This window comes from Candoia aspera, chromosome 1 (genome assembly GCF_035149785.1).
Source record: "Candoia aspera isolate rCanAsp1 chromosome 1, rCanAsp1.hap2, whole genome shotgun sequence".
Taxonomy (NCBI): domain Eukaryota; kingdom Metazoa; phylum Chordata; class Lepidosauria; order Squamata; family Boidae; genus Candoia; species Candoia aspera.
Window position 1 is genome coordinate 71,459,710 of NC_086153.1, and position 21,186 is coordinate 71,480,895.

The following is a 21,186-nucleotide window of genomic DNA, read 5'->3' on the forward strand; positions in this document are numbered from 1 at the left end:
CTTTCTTCATTTCAGATATAGAATTAATCAATAAATCTTATTGTACCCTAAAGCAAATAATTTGCAATTAATGTAAAAAGGTGGAAAATTCAGGGGAACAGAAGCAACCAACAACACATTAGTTGTTTCTGTACAATTTCACCAAAAAACAAAATCACAAACACTTCATTTTGAAATGATCTCACAAAGAAGCCAAGCGAGAGGAAAACTGCTCTACTTCCATTCCAAATCTTTCTTTTTATTTGATTGGTGTTACAACCAAAAAGGACTCAACATGGAGTGTTACACATTCTTGGTGCTTCATGATGCAACTAATGAAATCCCTGAACGGATATTGCTTTACCTTTGATTTTAAAAACTGACTTAAGAAAAGCTTTAATTCCACTAATGATCACAAATGGCCAAATGAACAGCAACAAAAGGAACAGAAAAGGAAAATGAAACCAAACTACTGGCAAGTTCATAATACATACATAACTGTGGGTTGATGACACTGGTTCCAAATGTACAATAAAGCCCACAACACTTGATTACTATGAATATTATTGTGATTTTTTTTTCATGTTGATCAACTTGCTTCAAAAGGTTGCTTTCTGTTGTTTAAACTTGCATAATAAACATGCAATGAAATAATTCCTTTTAACATTTTTTCTGCAGTGTTTTTGTTTTCATACAAAGATTTCATAAAGTTACAGTGCTGCATCACAGCATTACCAAAATAAGTGTAAGAGTGAAAGAGGAAGATTCTTGTGAATTTAACTTAATGACAAAAAACCCAACTACTACTTTTTATCCTGAGACACGCCATCATCTTATTAAAAAGGTGTGCACAACCAAATCCCACTGAAGTCCCTCCAGAAGACAAAATAAATATTAAACTGGGAGGAAAGAGAGGACAGATAAAGAAAATATAAGATGTCATCATGCACTCATCTTCTGCATAGCTCAACCTACATATAGTAAGGCACTATTTCCCCACAACTTAGTGTCCCCCAGAATCCTTTAAAGCCCTCTGTGAACCACAGAATTCCTTCCAGGATGATGAAATAAATGACTGAAGAAATGTGACTATCACATTATTCCACATATGTTCTCCTATTTAAGGAAGTCATCAGGCAGTCTCGGAAGGAAAAAAAAATCTGTCACAAGTCTCTTTGTGTATATGTGTTCATGTGACATATGGGGATTTGTTATGCGGGATTTTTTCTTCTCTTGCCAGAGTTAAGTTCTCATTGTTCTCAAAGCAAAATCAGAAGAAAAAAGAACAGAGGAGTCATTAAAAAAATGGTTTCGGTGCTCCAAACAGCACACTGTTTAACAGGTCTGGAAAATCTGATGAATGTTCCCAAAGGAATTGGGAAAGGTGTTGATGGAATCTCAAGGGATGGTCCTCAATTATTATTAGTTAAGCTGATCTTCATACTGCTTTCGGAAACAATCACCGGCAGGGAAAAATTCCCAGCATCGTTCTTGATACATTTTCCACACGTATGACTCCTGTAAAACACAGAAGATAACTTTAGAACATCTTTCTATGCTCATCCGGAACTTTCAGCCCTTACGGTAAATAACTTTGAAATGATTATAGAAACTTTGTTTATATTCCAAACTATGTAAGACAAGGCTTCATGCATCAGTTGCAAGTAGACCTTCTTCCTGTTCCCTCTCAGGATAAGAAATACTGTATATTATTCAAGATTTTTGTTTCAATTAAAGTTGAGCTAAAAACAGAAACTATTTTGCAACAAAAATTAAATGTTTGGCAATTGCGAAGAGTACACCCTCTGTACAGAAAAAAAAAGATAAAACAATGTTCATATTTAGCTTCCTTGATTGTGGCCATCAGTATAACTGGTCTAGAAAAGGTTCTCTTTGTTCTTTGCCTTTTCTGATTTTCCTCCTTAATGTCAGCAATTTATATGACTGGCTATGTCGAATTGTTACATAATAAGATGATCTTCATACTGCTTTCAGAATAATATCTCACAGTAGGGTAAAACAGTAGATTAGAATAAAATTGTGTAATTGAACAAGTGATAGTGTTGAAGCAGAAGTAGTTGTGAAGAAATGTGGAAAAAAAATACAAGAATTTCATAAGGGGACCCCAAAAGTACAAGGCTTGCATTGAAAATATCAGGGGACATTTGGTGCATCCCTAGATTTTCCTCATTTATTTGTCTGCTTTTTAAAATTTTATTTTTTTAAAAAAAGAGAAAATACACAGGTTGCACAATTTAGTAGAAATAGGATACATCCAGATAAATACCTGTGGAATATGTAGAAGGGTTGAAAGGAACATGATGGAGGCCCCTGAAGAGCGCCGATATGATGCAGGTACCCAGTACTTGCCATGAACTCTTGGTCTGCTGCCCAATCTGTGGCCTTTCCCTCCACTTCCAGCACAAAGCCTCCCAACATGTCATATCATCAAGCACACCCATTTCAACTGATAGCCTAAAGCAGTGCCCTTTTGCCTGCTTAACCTTGGCCATCCTTGGATGGGCCAAACCTAGTCTAGACAAAAATAGAGGACCTTCACCTCTGAGGCCCAAAGACTGCACCTGTGACAACATTTTGCATTAGCTGGCACCTCAGGCAAAGCTACATTCAAGGCTCAGTCTGCTGACCCTGCTGCTGTGGTTTCCTTTGGCCATGCCTGGAAATAGAGATGCAGCAAGATGCCAAAGGCCTCAGCTGCCCACATTGCATCCTGGCATCACATCCTCCAGCCACAGCTCCAACAGCCGTGCTTTTTCTTTTTCTTTTAAGAGGAACAATTGTGGGTGTGCCTTGCGTATATATTGTTTGGGGTACCATGATCTTGAAGATTAAGGAGGATTACTCAAAATGCACATTCACATCTCAAGCATCTAGCTAATTCAGCGAGGCTCAGATGAACACTGTAGTATGGAAGGATATGGAGTCTTAGCACTGCTTGAATCATTAAGAGCCAAAGAAATAACAATTATAACTTCCATGATAAATATGATGTTGACTTACTTGACCAGTGTGTTCTGTTTCATCTTTATTAATGAGATACATCAGAAAAAATCTAAGATAAAGGACAAAAAAATGATTGCTGATGGATAGTTATTATTATTATTGATAATATCCAAATTAATACATAGATTATTTCCTATAATTGGGATATGTAACTATTTTGAGTATTCTACAAATTGGTAGCCTGGATCCAGTTCAGACAATCATCAAAGTTCACTGGATCAAAAATAAGCCGTATGTGTATGGACTCTTTCCTGCCCTCTTCCCATCAAACTTTCTTGAACTGCAGGTTTTTATGACATACAAACTAAGAAGCTCTGGTTGAAATGACCTCTCCAAACCAAGAAGCTAAAACAAGATCTAATTTCAGGTCAGTAGAATTCTCAAGAACATACAATGAATAGTATTATAATTCATTACTAGCAGATTAACGATAGCACAATCCAGAAATAAAGTAAATCATGCCTAAGTTCCAGGCATACTTTAAGGATTTACACATATTTAATATAATAGGATTTATAGGATGTGTTTTCTGAATTGCCAGTTTAGCAGTCTTTGTGCTGGAGAGATTTTCTGGATTTCCAGATTCAGTCCTCAAATTTAGAACATAATTTCAGAAATAAGTGCTTTATCAAAACACACACACACATTTATCTGTTGCTGAATATACAACTATTATGTCTAATATGTGCTCTTTATGTTTAGAAATTACAAGTTGCCGAAGGTTCAAACTATTGACTTGCTTAATTTCCTTAAAGTGGTTACAGAAAATTAATATAAATGTGTTTACATAGAAAAATAATGTACTTACAGATAATTAGCCAAGTTGTGCTCCTGTAGAGTATGTGTTTCAAAGCCATGTGGCACTGTATCAAAGTAATCATTACCTATTCCACAGATAAAACATTTAGTCTAAAAAGAATTTAAAAAGATATATATTGTTAACATATTTGCTGCAATTTCAGTCTCTCTGTGTGTGTGCACATGCAAAGTTCCACACTCTTCAAGAACGATTTTGAGCCTGAAGCCGGCATTTTGAGTATTCTATGCCTGTATTTCAGTATTTCATCACAGAACAAAATGTGCTTATCTCAGATGGCCCTATTTTGAGTTTACTGCCCTATTTTGCCTCTTGCAGTGGTAGCACTATCTTTTGAATTTTCTTTCCTGGGCCAGTGGAGCAGCAGGGACAAATCACAAGCCTACTCAGGCACATGCATGGGGAGGATTTAAAAAAAAAAATCAGGATTGCAGCCATAACTATGATCAAAGCTGCCACCTGGATCTTTCTTACTCTCCCCTCCCCTCTGTGGATTCTCCATGTCCCTATTGCTATAGGCTTAGCTTGGGAGAGGTGCTCTGGGATATAGATTTGAAGCACCAGGTATTTAAGCAGCTAATAATCAGAGGGAGGCTTTCTGGGTGTGCCTGCTTTTGATGACCAATTTGGAGAGCAAGGCAAAGAATTACTGTAGGGGACCTGTAAAAGGCTTCTGATGCTAGTGCTGGTGAGTATATCTGGTTGCCTGACTCTGAGACAACCACTAAACCCACTTTGATTGATTGATTGATTTTTCAAATTATGCCACTGCCCATCACCCCCCCAGAAGAGGGACTTGTTTAACTTGTTCTTGCTGATCTCATAATTCTCCAAATGCATTTAAGTTTTGTTTTGTTCTTTTAGTTTCAATTTTAAAGTAGTGTAGTTGGGTGGCGTGACTAAAAACAAAAAAGAAAGGGATTCTCCCACCTTCTCCCATCTCCTTGCTTTTTCAGCCCACTTTTGGGTTTAAAAGAATAATTTCCATCCCTTCACTCCAAAAAGATCACCTGCTTGCCTATTCTACTGATAACGACAATGATGGTGCTTTATAGATAGACACACACGCATTTAAACGTAACCCTTCTTTCCTATTTTAAACAGAGAGCTGTCTTGTTGGCTTCAAAGTTTGAAGCCGCAGCATAAGAAGAGTTTTTATGCTTCTGAATTTTGGTGTTGGAGAAGAGTCCTGAGAATACTGTGGACAGCCAAGAAAATAAACCAATGGATCATTGAACAAATCAACCCAAGAGTTCTCATTCGAGGCACAAATGACCAGGCTCAAATTATCCTACTTTGGACACATTATGTGAAGACCCAGCTCTCTGGAAAAGGCTCTAATGCTGGGAAAGGTGGAAACAAAGAGAAGAGAATGACCAACAGCAAGGTGGATGGACTCAGTTATAGTGGCAATGGGTGAACCGCTGGAAGATCTAAAAGACCAGGTTAGGGATAGATCGATATGGAGAAAATCTATATATGTGAACACTAAGAGTCAACAACTCTATAGCACATGATCAAATCAGATCTAGCCCCATGCACAGGAGTGATCTGGCCCCAACTATTTTGCAGCCTTCAGCATCTCAATTCTATTCTTAATTAAAAGAAGGAAACTATTTTCTGACCACTGCATGGAGTAGTATTTTGCAGAAATATTGTATGGACCATAAGGAAATACAGAAATTTATTACCTCCATGTCTTCTTTAACTTGTTCTTGCTGATCTCTTAATTCTCCAAATGCATCAATAATCAAACCTGGTAATAAGGTTATAATTTAAACTTTTGAGGAACTAGGACAAAAACTGCCAAATCAACAAATTAATGCTATATATGAAGCTTCATGCTTCACCACAAAGTGCCATGTACTTTTGAAAATATGGAGATTTTCAAATGGTGGCGATATGGTAGAGATTTTCAAACATAATAGCTAGATAGTATGCAGCAAACTGTTAGATATTGTATTGACAGCTTTACTGAACTGCTCCATAGCAACACAATTCTTGTGATATACACTGGCTTCTGAAAGCAGTTCCAAAGTGTTATGTGCATTGTTGTGTAGTGATTATGTATTATGCAGACACAATTTCCCCCATTTTAAGAGGCCACTTGTCACTCATGATAAACGGAGAAACCTTCTATAGCCCTTGAGAAGGTTGGGGATAAATTGAAATACAGATGAGGAAAACGGCATGTCTTGACAGATTTGGTGGCAGAGTTTCATGATACTTAAAGAACAAAAGAAAATTTTGACCTGCTTCAAGGAGGTCAGAGGTTAAGGAGCTGCAACGTTCAGCAGTTTGGCAGTATTCCCCAAAATTGCTAGAATGGGCCAATGGGAACCAGGTTACATTATGATGAAGTCTCCTCCCCAAAGAGAACATTTAGGGGGTAAAATGAATGAAACCCTTTGCCACTTTATTTATAATGGTACGTAACTGACTACCCTACCAAACCACAGAGAGAGAGGGGGAAAAAAACCCTGGGGATCTGATTTGACTCATCAAATGACAAAAATCTCTAGCCTGAACCCTAGTACTAATTTCAAAATAGACTTGTTACCCATGTTTATTTGATTTGCTTCTCGTAAGAAAAAAAGAGAACTCCCTGCAGATGAAATGGTCTTGTTTGTCATTTAAATCCAAGTTGTCTTGATACAATTAATAATTAGAGAAAGAATGTCTATGCATGTGTGTATGCTTATGTATATCTGTACGCATATGTGTATGTATCTATTTTCACTTTCAACTCTTCCTCTCTCTCAGCAAGACGTTTCATACAGAAAGGAAACATCTTAATTGCTGCAGACATTTCATATGATAAAGCCAACAAGTAGTATGGCTCAAAATCAAGTTTGAGCAATGTAAAAGATAACAAAATAAAGGCAATTACATTTTATTTTAAAGTAAACCTTTTCTAATAATTTGCATACAGAAGTGGAAATTTACATATACAGAATCAGAGCAAAGGAAGAAAGAAATATAGAAAATGCCCTTAATTCTTTGATGTGGTTGGTATAATATCTTGTGGTAGATTTAAAACTGAAGAGTTCAGAATCTTTACTATGTCTACTCTACAAGAGGAAGGTACCAGTCTTCCTCATTTTAAGAAAATTGACTTAGAATGTATTTCTTCCATTTTATATTTCCATTCAGTTCATGGAAAAAAACTGCTTCATAAGGGATTGAGTAAAGGCCTCCAAAATTGTTTTCCCACCAAGAAAGAAGGGATTAACTCTAGAATTCATTTTGCTGCATTGACCTAGAGGAATTTGCCTTTAGTCTTCCACCTGAGATTATTCTATTTCAAAGACTGAATAACATAAGCAAATGTATCAGGTACAGGAATACTACATATTTCACCACACATTTCATCCTGTGAGAAAAAAGTAGATTTCAGTTATCAGTTAGGAAAGGGTGATCTTGGTAATTATAAATAAAACATTTCAACTGATAAAAAATAATGAAAGCATACCTTGTATGATAGCTAGTAGAATAACAATTACAAAGAAGAAAAATGTAATATCAAAGATGATTCGATATATTTCATATTCATCGCCTGCGGGATCTTCAATTTCATCACCAATTCCACCACCAGCACGTACTCCCACATACATGTGAAACATATAGCACTATAAGCAACATGAGAAGAAACTCATAGTTTAAAAAGTATATTTTGCAGAACCAACTATTTTTGTAAATAGTTACTAGTTTATTTTAGAATTCAGAAGGGAGGGAGGGAGGGAAACTGAATTCTTGCCGTGACTCAGCCAGTCTTTTAATCTTTGACCATCAAACCTACAGATACTTGAGTGGTTGCAAAGATAGAGGAATGTGTGGGCCCATTAAACAAAAGAATCAGTGTTTCACATTCCAGAGAAAGCTTTGAAAGATAACTGTCATAATGCCAAACCACACTTATGCTTCACTAATGAAGCTCAAGTGCTCAATAGCATCTTAAGTGCTAGAGCAAACTTTTCATATACTTACATAGGGCTACTTGAGGCAATGTCAAAACGGTGGGGAAAGGCATTTTCAATTGCTTTTATATTTAGGAACATGAAATCTATTTATTTTGGAAGCCAGGGGTAATCATCATGAGAGAAGCTTGAGAATGTTCCAGTAATTTAACTAAAAAAAAAAAAAGCTCTCTCCCTGAAACAATTAGGCTTCCTATGTGCTTTGCTGCACACTAAAGGAACAGCTGGAAGGCCTCCACTTTCCAGTTTAAGCTAACAATGATTTGTCATTAAGTCCAATAACCTGTGATGGGGTTAAATTGTGGTTTACTAACATAAACCAAGGTTACTCTATGATTTCTGTTCTAAGCTCATTCTAATTAGTTTAAACTAACTACAATTCTTGGTTCAGATGTAATGAAAGGTGTGATTCATTCAAGATGTTTTAATCTTCTTGTGTTATATGATGGAGGGTATGTTTGAGTCTGAACAGGTTTACTTATAAAGTGCTAACAACTGGGCTGCTTATGTGTAGCTTAGATTCTCTGAGCGGTTGCCTGTTGAATTCACAAACATAGATTCTGCACCTGCTCACTGTTTTTGTTCAGAACTTTCCAGAGCTAAAAGTCTTTTGGTGAGAGTCCTGCCCACCCATCCAAAGTATGCTTCCATTTCCCTCAGTGGTGAGAACCATCATTACAATCCCTGGAGCTGAAAGAACAAGACAACCACCTTACAAAGATTGTGTAAATTCATGGATGAAAAATCTTACTACAGATAAGCAACCAATTCTTAATTAATTGTCTCTGTGGGTTATGGACATGATCAACAACAAGCTGAATTGCCTGGCAATAGGCTCAAGGGATCACGAGCCAATAAAGACAGACTCTCTTCTGAAAATAACATCTGCACAGGACTGAACATCTTGTTTGTGTGTTAAGAATCATGCCCACCACATTGCTGTGCAGCTCTTGCCTAGATGTCTCTTGTAGGGCAGCTATAGATGCTACTACAGTAACTGTGGAATAGCCCCTGATAGTGATCAGTGTAAACATTTTGAGCCTCTTCAGCCAAGATGTAGCAAAGTCTGATTGTTGCCACACTGCACATTCCTCAACTGGAGATAACCCACATCCAGCTGTGCATATAATTATCAGTCTAACCAGGGACACTTGTACAGGGGTCATCTTCTAGTAAGATTATGTGAATATATCTGTAGCATACAATTTCCCTTTAAATTGTTGTCTTTCGGTTTCTTGTATGATACCACTGAATATAAACCTTTTTATTTTGGGGCAGTTGAAAAACCAAGAAATGCTGAATTTTAAGAAGGGATTTAGAAAACGCTGATAAACTTCTTTACATGTAGATATATGGATCTTGGGTTAGAGAGCTGGAAACTTCTTTATCTGGAATCTTGGAAAGCTGTTCTGACTCAGTATAAATCAATTCACTTGTTCATCTGAACTTCTACATATGTAAATATTGACAGCAATTCCAGTCAAGTGGCTTGCAGTTCCTTTGTGGAAGTAGGAAGGGCCTACTGCAGTTTGCAAACAACCCTTTTGTAAGGATGGAGAACCCAGGGGCAATGGTTAATTACACCTGGATGCTCTAGCCTTACTCATCAAAGGGAAGGAAGGATAGAGGAGAGACTACAAGCAATGAAGGGACAAGGGATAAGAAGAGAGCAGATGGCATCAACCCCATTCACAACTGAGAGACTGAGAGGCCACCATCACGCAAGCTGTCATTGCAGAGGACGGGGTGGGACAAAGAAAAGGCGAGAGGACAAAGGAGGGAGGTGGGAGGAAGTGGAGCCAGTTGTGGCTTTGACAGTCTGAGGTAAAGACCTAATAAAGAACTTCACATATCCATCGTGGCTTGTGCTGTGAGTTTCTGAAATTAGGCCGTAAAATAAAAACCTCACACCTTTTAACATTCTACTTACGGCACTACAAATTATTTGTTATTTCCTTGTTTGTTCTTCATGGAGCCTGTAGATATTGGATGACAGTCTAGTAAATCCATGAATTTATGGGTCTGGACTGAGGAAATAGGACATTTATTGTATACTTCATATACTTAGATTATTATATTTGTAGGACTTCATGCAACAGTTCTGTCCTTGAATTATATGAGTTATATGGTTCAAGTAGACATGAGATATCTGGACATACAGGATGACTGCTGGGTTTTTCAGATTGAAGGACTTCAGCCACTTGTTTTGACTAGATTTAGTACTATGGCCTTATGATGAACCCTAGTTCTGGCAAATATGTTATTTGTGGAGTCTCCTGTAATCTGGCAGAGAGAGCTGCTCTCTTTATTTCCTTCTAGTATGTGTCCAAGCCAAAATCTCTTTTGCAATTAAACAGGACTATCTGACAAGGAGGGTGCTACTTCTTGCTTACTGTATTTTGTGGCTTTTAGGGTAGGCTTTTTCTGTGTCAGACCTTTCTTTGTGATCTTCCTCATTCCCACTGAAAGGACAAAAGCATCTGAATCTTAGATGAAAAAAATTATACTGTCCATGACTATATTTCGGTCCAGTAAGTGATCAGTGTGAATGTTTTGAGCCCAGTATGTAATCTGCTTTCATTATTTCCAAGTAGAATGTAACAGCTTTTGCTAAAGAAATTTTATTAAAATTCAGTGTAAGCTGTCAGAATTCAGCCTATTGCTACAAAATGCTTTAATGGAAAGGCTTTTTCTGGCTAGGGGAAGTGCACTGTTTAAAAAATACAGATAAATTTGTTTCTACGGAGCATATCTGACATCACCAATCGATGAGGCTGAAAAATGTTTTTCAGGGAGTTGGTGGAGATAAAAGATGGAAATGGTGTGTTTGCCTCTCAAAAGCATAATGTATCCATTACTATGTCTTTTTTTTTTAAACAAAACCACATACCACCATTGTGCCACTGAAAATCTGCTATTTTGCCAATAACATTGATGGTGGTAGACAGGAAACACATGTGGCCCAATGGAACAATTTGCCCACTGGTCAGACAAACCTTAGATTAATTTAGCATGACTTAACAAAGGGTATATATCTCATAATACATATGACAGACTAATCAAAGGTAATGATTTAAGCCAATTGCTATTATATAGTAAACTTATTATTATTTTAATTAACATAATAGTAGTATATTCATTTAGAAGAGTGAATGTATATGTTACCCTGAATCCCATACAAATTGACAAAAATAAGTGCTAACCATCTCTAAATTTTCTCGATTCTCAGATTAATATCCAATTCAACAAGGTTAACTATTTAGAGGTCTGTACTCATATTAGAATCACCAATGCCAGAAGCAGCACTAAATTTTGGGCACCTGTTATTAGGTGATGTTTCCATTAATTTATAGAAATGTAATCACAGTTTGAGAGACAGTTTGATATAGTGGTTAAAAGCACCAGGAAACTGTGAGTTCCAGTCCTGCCATAGGCATGGAAGCTAGCAGAGTGACTCAGGCTAAGTCACTCTCTCTCAGGCAAAGGAAGAAGGTACTGGAAAGCCACTTCTGACAATGTTATCAAGGAAACTGCAAGGACATGTCTAGGCAGTTGTCAGAACTCAACATTGACTCAAAGGAACCCCCCCCAAAAAAAGAGATGGGGGGACCCCTGCCTTTGGGTGAAATCATTGGGCTTATTTATGGCCATCATACTAGGTGGAATATAATACCTGCTCCTGTGATGTAGCATTTGTTGAGTTTCCTAAAAATCTATAGGGGGGATTCTGAAGGGTTGCACAGGTTGTTGATCTATCCCTTTGTGTTTTGTGAACAGAAACTGTTTCCAAACTTGAAAATATATCCATTTAGAATCACATCAACAAGATAGAAAAGAAGAACAAAAGTAAAGTTTACCGTTAGCATATCATCACATTTCATATCTGGCATATCTCCATCTTCACTCTTATTGTAGAATTTGCGGAAGAAATTGAAAGCAACTACTGTGTATAGGTAAACTACCACTGCAAGTAATCCCACAGTCAGTACAAGCTAAAAAAAAAGTAACAAATTAACAAATATTTCAGAGTTCCTTGATTGTAAACTTATTTTTTAAAAACCATCAGAAGATTCATTTGATTTCTATTTCATATTAAACAATTTACAAATGATATAAAGCAAGGCAATAAACTTCTGCTACCTGGGAATAACTCCAACTGAATTTGAGTGAGACTGACTACAGTCTTTTACGTGAGCAGATATATGGACAATTGTATTATAAGGGCGCAACTGAAATCATGCCAATTTGGAGATAATCCTGATTGAAAAGAAGTGAAAGCAGATCTGAGTAAACCTAAATTTGATTGCTAGGTCAAATGCATCTGGAATCCTTATTATGGAAATGAGGCAAAAGTAGAGTTGCAAGTGTAAGTCAGTTTCTTACATTTCCTCTACTGTTCTCTGATTTCTTTCATAGTTAGTATAACTGTTCCTCTTTGTACACCTAGTTTTAGGGTGGCATGCGATTTTTCACAAAGGTGATGACAGAATAAGGAGCCATTACCTGTTTTCCATTGTGGGTCACTGATGATAGAATAGTTCGTAATGTTTTAAATCCCATTGCTATGTCAAGGAGATGTGCAGCAAAGAAAAAGTTGTTGTAATGACCAAGGACTGACATGGTCATATACCAGGCCAGATACAGAAAAGACTTTTTAGAAGGAAAGGAACAAAACAGGTGTAAGAAAAGAACGTACAATCAGATAAAAACATCTTTGTACCATACCTGTAATCACAACTTCCAAATAGATTTTTTACTTTTTAATTGATTTTTCAAATATTTTGCATCTTTAACTTTAAAGAATAAAACGGGTGATGCATTATGTAAAACACAGACACATCTATTTTTACAGTCTTGATAATAAAGGTATGCATAACTTTATTATCTTATTCATCCTATTGGTTGGAAGTCATCACATGATCTTACACACTATATTAGGTGTATTGTTACATTTATATTTCACATTTCCTGCAGGAGTTCAACCAGACTGAGCTCTGCAATATTTTCCTCTCTGAAATTATGAATACAGTATTCACTCGTCAAAACAGAATGGAATATTTTTCAATGTGTTTCAACAGAAACACAAGTGACAATTAATTGTATATCATTGTATTCAATGGACATCTATCACTCAGAAAGAACCCCCAAAGAGTAGTTCTTTAAAGGCAAAGTAGCCAAAAGCCTCAAGGATAAAGATAAAATTCTTAGTTTATTGCAAGAGAACGCTTCATAGCCAGTAGCCCACTTCAACATTCAAACAGAATGCATTCCACAACCTAAGAAAAATCAACTGAGTCCAGGAAAAGACTTTAATTACTGTTCAGAAAGGTGTAAAAGTTAAAAGATTTCCTTTCGAAATGGGAAGTCCACCCTAATGAAAAGAACAAAAAGGAGCACAAACTCTGGCAGAAAACGTGTATATAAGGCCAGGGGAGGGGAGAGAAGGGGCATAGGGCAAAACATATTCAAGGAAGCAGTCAGCAAAAAATCCAGAAGGTTGCTAGATAACAAAGGAGTGAAAGGGATATATAGAATTGCAGAGAAACTGAATACTTTGCACTTATCTTTACTACCCAAGATAGATATAGACAGAAACCTGAATCTATTTACTTTCTCAAAGAGGGAATTGGAACAATCAAAGCAAGCTAAATTAACAACAGAAAATAGTCTAGGATATCTTAAGAGACTACAATGCAACAAATTACTCAGTCTAATGGCATCCACCAGAGAGATCTGAAAGAACTCAAAGGTGAAATTGGTGACCACCTAGCAAATATATGTTGTATAACTTATCATTCAAATCAGGCTCAGTGCCAGAAGACTGGAAAATAGCCAGTGCGTCACCAATCTTTAAAAAGGGACCCAAGGAAATTACAAACCAGTCAGCTTAATGTCTTTTCCATGTACATAGGTAGAAGTGGTAACCAAAGGAAAAATAGCTAAGCATGTAGAGGAAAAAGCCTTGCTGAAGGCAAATCAGCATGGATTCCACAAAGAATCCTGCTTCGCTAAACTTCCAAAATTCTTTGAGAGGTGGATGAAGGTGAGCTTGTTGACACTGAGTATTTGAATTTTCAAAATCCTTTGACAAAAGTCCTCATCAAAAGTTCTTAAAAACCTAGTGGTTAGGGGATAAGAAGACCTGTCGTTTTATGAAATGCTAATGAACAAAAAGCAAAGTATAGGAATAAATGGTAACTTTCTCAATGGAGGGGTGTAAAAAGTGATTTACCTCAAAAATCTGTGTTGAAACCAGTGCTTTTGAACTTATTCATAAATGATATTGATTTAGGGGTAAACAACAGCTGCCCAAGTTTGTGGATGAAACAGGGTAGTGAAACCCAACAATGATTGTGAAAAAGTTTAAAAGCATCTCTTCAGTACAGATGAATAGTCAACCAAAGAGTAAATACAGTTCAACTCATAAGTGTTAAAGGATGCACACTGGGTGAAAAGCCAAACTTCACACATACATGATAGGATCTGGCCTTGGATAGCTTTAAAGGGGGATTGGATAAATCCATGGAGGACAAGTTTATCAAGGGTTATTAGCAGTGAAGATTCAATGTTACCACCTGGCTTGGAGGTAGCATACTTCAAATGCCAGTTGCAGGGGAACAACATTAGGGAAGGGATATATATGGCTCTGTCTCCTGCTTGTAAGCAATCCAGAAGCATGTGTTTGGCCACAGAGATAATAGCCTTGGCTTCATCCAGGAGGGCTATTGAGGGCTATTCTTTATATGTGATGAATTACATTTTCACCAATGCAAATGAAATGAAAAGCATGAGGAAAAACAAACCGTGAGTTAACGGTCTGCTTTCTAGCAATACAGGACAGCATAGTTCTCTCTAGCATCCAGATACGTGTATTGCACATCAGGTCAAATGTATGATCAAATAGTTATCTCTACACCCAGGTTCTTGATATACAGTTTCAAGTGGATCATTAAAATATCCAAATCTCCCACTTTAAACTAGTACTGTGCAGAAAAAAAAATCCTACATTTTTTTTAACCAGTTCTCATTCAATATGATTTTTTAAAAATTCAAAGGAGAAGAGAATTTTGGAGATGGCCAAGGTAAGTATGAAAGTCCTATTTCAAGCTTATCTCCAGCTTCCCTGGCTTTTCATGCTCCAGTTAAATCTCAAGAGAAAACATCCTAAGGGAACTTTTCCCATGAGTGTTATTGTCGCTGTTAAGAGTGAATCGTGACCTTAAGGAATTTTGTCTTCTGGAAAAATCTGGAGAACCCACCAATCCAACTTCTTTGCCCATAAATTCAGTGGAAAATTTTGAAAGGTAATTTAAACTAGTTCTCTGCTTTAGTACTCTAACTGATATTAACAGTACATACTTACATTATCAGTGAAAACAACACCTAGTTTCCACATTTGGTACTTTACATCAATAGAATTCAGCCTGAAAGAGCACACAGAAAAGAAGAAATAAGACTAAATTAAATATGGAAAAGTTGAATCATCCATCACTGACCTCTTTGTTACAGATGTGTCAGAATTCATTTAAATACAGTTGCAATCCCTACCATTGAGATAAAATGCCTCCACTTAAAAAAAGAAATGAAGTTCTTGTGAGAGTGACACTATGCTATTTTGTAATACCATTGTGTGGAGCAGGGGCGGGTTGGTTAAAATAAACTTTAATATGACAGTTGCCAGTTGGTGGCTCCCATTCAGACTTCTCTACAAGCAATTGTGGAATTAGAAGCCTCACAGGGAGTGACAGAAAGACCCAGCTTTTGATAAGCCAGTTTTATTGCAAGCTCTAGAACAGCTTTTAAAGAAAAAATTCAGCTCCTGCAGAATGTAAAAGGTAATGTACAGGAAACACGACATTCAAATCTTAAATCTCTTTTTTCTGTCCATGTGGCTTAACAGGCTGAGAGCTTTCTACTTTGGGGTAGGAGCAGCACTTGACCCCTTTGTACTGTTATTTTAATGGACTAGGCTGATCACTGTATTTCTGCTTTAGGCCTTCCCCTGTCAAGTTCCACTTTACTCACTCATTCTCAAAATGTTCCTCCCTTTCCACTACCTGAAAACAAAAGGGAAAAAATTTGTAGGAGTATGTCATCTCAATCCTAGAAAGTCCTTAGTCTGCTGAAGGGGATATTTCCAATAAATTCTACTAGGTTTGGTGAGACAGAGGCACCCATTCATGGGTTAATCTCCTCCCCCACAAACAAAGGCAGGACTAATATGTTAACAAAGTTTATGTTAATAAGGTATTCCTAGGCTATTCTGTTCAGCACCAATATAAGTAGAGACTATGAAGTGACTCTGCTGACAGGAAAAATACGTAAGGAAAAGGGGGGAAATCTATCTCCAAACTTCCTATGAAAAGCCGGTTTGGTGTAGTGGTTAAAGACACTGGACTAGAAGCTAGAAACAGTGAGTTCTAGTCCTGCCTTAGACATGAAAACCAACTGGGTGACTTGTCTGATCTTGAAAAGGTAAGTAGGGTTGAAGTCCTTGGGGGATTGGAGCAGCATATAAGGCCCAATAAATACAAATAATAATATGCCCTAGACCTGGTTAGGCCTTCAGTGGGAAATCACTAGGAACTTCAGTGGGTACAGGGTAACCTGGGAAGTTAAAAAAAAAATCTCAGAAGCAAGCAGTAGCAGACCACTTCTATATTATGCCCACAAACACAACATGAATTTGTATTCAAGGTTGTCTCTGACTTTAGTTTTTAGGCTGGTTTTAACTGTTAGCATGTATTTTTTACCAGTGCCATTAAAAAATAATGGGATAGGAACAGAGGAAAAGGGTGAGTGTTTTCAACAAATGAGTGAAAGGAGACAAGTCATGAACAGAATCTTGAAGTAAAAGATCAGAAAAAAGTTTCAACCTAGGCAAAATCAAGGAGCAAATGTCTGAAGAGCCTAGAACCATTGGTATTAACACAAGCTTCACTGATTCTTGCTTTTTGGATGATGTTGTTGTTGTTAGTTGCCACTGAGTCGTTTGTGACTCATGGCGGCCCTATGTATAACAGAACAAAATGCTATGGGTCTTGCGCCATATGCCTGACTGGTCCAATGTTTGCATCCATTGTTGCGGTAATTGTATCAATCCATCACATTGAAGGTCTTCCTCTTTTCTGCTGGCCCTCGACTTTACCAAACATGATGTGCTTTTCAAGCGATCGGTCTTTCTTGTAGAGGTTTTCTTACACTAAACAGAGAACACTTCCAGGTTTCATCTCTTCTTTCCCTCCCTCTTTCACTGAAGCACTGAAGACTGAATTTATATTGTTGTTGTTTATTCGTTTAGTCGCTTCCGACTCTTCATGACTTCATGGACCAGCCCACGCCAGAGCTTCCTGTCAGTCATCAACACCCCCAGCTCCCCCAGGGACGAGTCCGTCACCTCTAGAATATCATCCATCCATCTTGCCCTTGGTCGGCCCCTCTTCCTTTTGCCTTCCACTCTCCCTAGCATCAGCATCTTCTCCAGGGTGAATTTATATTACCATGACATAATATGTCAGTCTAGACTCTGTTATCTCTAACTTGTTAAGTGGCAGTTATCAGCCATGGTACAGCTAAAAATAGTCATATCCTTTTGACTTATTTAAATTAATGGAATATATTAGCCACAATTTACTTAAGTCCCTCCAATTCAATAGTACGTAATCTTAATGACCGGGTCTAGTCTAAGAACTCATGCTGACAAGATAACCAGTGGTAATAGCTGTTGTTTTGAAAGCTATGAGTTGCCATTTCTCCTCAGGACAAATGAGAGTGGAATTTTATTCCAGTTCCTTGTCAGCATTAGAAAACTCTGAAAGTGCAAGTCATAAATTGCTCAAGTAATTGAAAAATCTAGCTTGTTAAAACCAAACAATTTCCAGATATACTGTATTTTACTGCTAAGCAATGAGTTGCATTAACCAATTTACAAATGTGTTAATAAACTCCTTTATTATGGCATAATCCTTCACAGATGGAATTAAATATAAAAGGTACAAGCACTACTAATTACTTGTCACAATGGCAATCCCTGATTAAATATGCAGTATGCAGTATGGTAAGAAGCCTTTTTCTGTATTCACTTTACAGGAAATAGAGCTGAACCTGCTAATGAATTCTAGTTCAGTTGTTTTAAGGTGTCTTCCCTCCATCTCCACTCCCAGTTTGTGAATACTGTTATCTGTAATGTCAGATCTATGCCCATGCATTACTTCACACAGAGATCAGTTACACTGGGTTCATTTTTGTAATGCTGATAAACAATGGTATATATCACATTGGAAGATGCAAAATAACAATATTATTATTAACAAAATAGGTATTAGAACACAGTTGCTGTGACTTCCAGTAGAGGCATGATGAGCGGAACACATCTCCATGGAGAGTGGAGACGATGACTGCAGCAAAGACCAAAGAACCGGTGAGTAGACTGGTTCTTCAGAACCTCTCTGAACAAGGAGAGGACATGTGCTCTGGATGGCTGCTCTTTGCAAGGAGACTGCAGGACAGCTGTCTCCTGTGGGTTTGAGTGCTGGGAGACAAAGCTCACAGCCACGGTGGAGCCTTTTAAAGGACACTAAGTTTGCTAGCCTCACTTCTAATCACTTTCAGAAGCTGCTTACCTAACTATCTTAAAGTTATTAGAGATCTTCAAAATGACAAGTTTGAAAACTTACTACCTGATGAGTCTATCTCCATTTCTGAACAAAAGAAAAATTAACTATAAGTTTAAGAACTTAAAGGATTTGAAATAAATAGCAAAAAGCTAAATAAGATTTTGAACCAAGAAAGTTATAAATAAATTAAGGATACAGTCAAATTTGGAATATGGAAAATTTTACTATAGGATTTTGGAACTAACTATATATAATAGCTTTTCATGGGAACCAAAATTATTTCATCTACTGTCAGTCATAACAGAGATTAGAGGCCTTATGACTTAAACTGGACACTAGAGGGGACTAAAGACTCTAGGCAAAAAGAAAAAAAAACCTTGCCTTTGGTTTTTATTAGAATAGGGATTTACAAAATGACCCAAAATGCTATAACATTTGAAATATTAAAGGAGATCTTTGAAGAACGGGGCCAGAAATTAGTAGCCACAATATCAGTAACGATGTTTGCCTCTATGATAGACTATGTCTAAAGGATGTTAATGAAGGAATGGCAGATGTGAAACAAATCCTGCTGGATGCAGAAATAGTAGAATCAGACATATTGGATTAAAAAAAACTGTGGATTACAAGACAGAGAAGGCATTTAAAGTGGAACAAATGACAGGCCAAGAGAATGACCCAGATAAGGTCATTTGTATATCTTTACTGGATATACAAAAGAAGCTGTCTGAAGTTTTAAAAAATAAAGGGGGAATACAAATGATAAACCAAGAGAATGACCTGGATAATGTCTTTTTACTGGATTTACAAAAGAGGCTTGTTAAAGCCTCAAAGAAACCTTTGCGATGGGATAAAGATGAATTGAAGAGAGACCAAATCCTACAGCAATATTTGAATGAATTAAAGATTAAGATTTTCAGAGGTAAAAGGAAGGAATATAAAGTTGGTTTACTTGATCAAGGTTAAAATAAGACAGGTTTTTACGAAATTCTGGCAGCCCTTTATGCACTTTTTGCTGACACTAGGATTGAAAAGTTGATGTCCTATGGATTTGCTTATAGATAAGGGACGGGGTATGGGAAGAAGAGATACCTGTTTGTAACCTTACAGGGGGTGAAGAACTACCAAACTTGTTGTGATGAAGATTGGAAGTCATTTCTTTGTATAATTTCTTTTTTTATTTCACCATTTCCTTTTTTCTTTCTTTTCTTTTTCTTTTTCTCTCTTTGCACTTTTTATTCTCTCTTTGCACTTTGTTTCTCTTCGTTTAGTTTGTATTAGTTTTTATTTACTGCAATTAACTTCAGCAAAGGATCGTTACCTTGTTGTGGTGCTGGAGCTTGAGCACCTCAATGATGCCATGAGCTAAACCGTGAAGGGCCACCCAAGACGGGAAGGTCATGACAGAGAGGTCAGACTAATGCGATCCCTGGGGAAGGTAATGGCAACCCACCCCAGTATTCTTGCCGTGAAAACTCAATGGATCAGAACAACCAGAGATATGTTGGTATGCCATCGGAAGATGAGACCCCCAGGTCGGAAGATGGTCAAAATGCTACTGGGGAGGAACAGAGGATGAGTTCAACTAGCCCCAGACGTGATGACGCAGTTAGCTCAAAGCCGAAAGGACGGCTAGTGGCCGACGGCGCTGGTGGTGAACGGCGAATCCGATGTTCTAAGGATCAACACACCATTGGAACCTGGAATGTAAGATCTATGAGCCAGGGCAAATTGGATGTGGTTATTGGTGAGATGTCAAGATTAAAGATAGACATTTTGGGCGTCAGTGAACTGAAATGGACTGGAATGGGCCACTTCACATCAAATGAACACCAGATCTACTACTGTGGACAAGAGGACCACAGAAGAAATGAAGTAGCCTTCATAATTAATAGTAAAGTGGCTAAAGCAGTGCTTGGATACAATCCAAAAAACGATAGAATGATCTCAATTCAAATTCAGGGCAAACCATCTAGCATCACAGTGATCCAAATATATGCCCCAACCACAGATGCTGAAGAAGCTGAAGTAGAGCAGTTCTATGAGGATCTGCAGCACCTACTGGACAACACGCCTAAAAGAGATGTTATTTTCATCACGGGAGACTGGAATCCTAAGGTGGGCAGTCAAATGACACCTCGAATTACAGGTAAGCATGGCTTGGGAGAACAAAATGAAGCAGGACATGGGCTGATAGAATTTTGCCAAGACAACTCACTCTGCATAACAAACACTCTCTTCCAACAACCTAAGAGACGGCTTTATACATGGACTTCACCAGATGGACAACACTGAAATCAGATTGACTACATCCTTTGCAGCCAAAGGTGGCGGACATCTATACAGTCGGTAAAAACAAGACCTGGAGCTGACTGTAGTTCAGATCACGAACTTCTTATTGCACAATTTAGGATCAGACTAAAGAGATTAGGGAAGACCCCACAGATCAGCTAGATATGAGCTCACTAATATTCCTAAGGAATATGCAGTGGAGGTGAAGAATAGATTTAAGGGACTGGACTTAGTAGATAGGGTCCTGGAAGAACTATGGACAGAAGTTCGCAACATTGTTCAGGAGGCGGCAACAAAATACATCCCAAAGAAAGAGAAAACCAAGAAGGCAAAATGGCTGTCTGCTGAGACACTAGAAGTAGCCCAAGAAAGAAGAAAAGCAAAAGGCAACAGTGATAGGGGGAGATATGCCCAATTAAATGCAAAATTCCAGAGGTTAGCCAGAAGAGATAAGGAATTATTTTTAAACAAGCAATGTGCG

General features: G+C 37.5%; 1 protein-coding gene across 1 annotated transcript in view; it reads right to left on the bottom strand.

Moving 5' to 3' along the window:
- Window positions 1-265: 265 nt before the first annotated feature.
- RYR2 (ryanodine receptor 2) overlaps window positions 266-21,186 on the bottom strand; it is a 258,198-nt gene continuing 237,277 nt past the window's right edge. The window contains exons 99-106 of the mRNA XM_063292172.1: window positions 15,161-15,221; window positions 12,301-12,447; window positions 11,655-11,789; window positions 7,293-7,449; window positions 5,512-5,576; window positions 3,812-3,912; window positions 3,001-3,052; window positions 266-1,497 (exon numbers count right to left, since the gene is read on the bottom strand). Of these exons, the coding sequence (XP_063148242.1) occupies window positions 1,402-1,497; window positions 3,001-3,052; window positions 3,812-3,912; window positions 5,512-5,576; window positions 7,293-7,449; window positions 11,655-11,789; window positions 12,301-12,447; window positions 15,161-15,221 (814 nt within the window). The 3' untranslated portion in view covers window positions 266-1,401. The remainder of the gene's footprint in view (window positions 1,498-3,000; window positions 3,053-3,811; window positions 3,913-5,511; window positions 5,577-7,292; window positions 7,450-11,654; window positions 11,790-12,300; window positions 12,448-15,160; window positions 15,222-21,186) is intronic.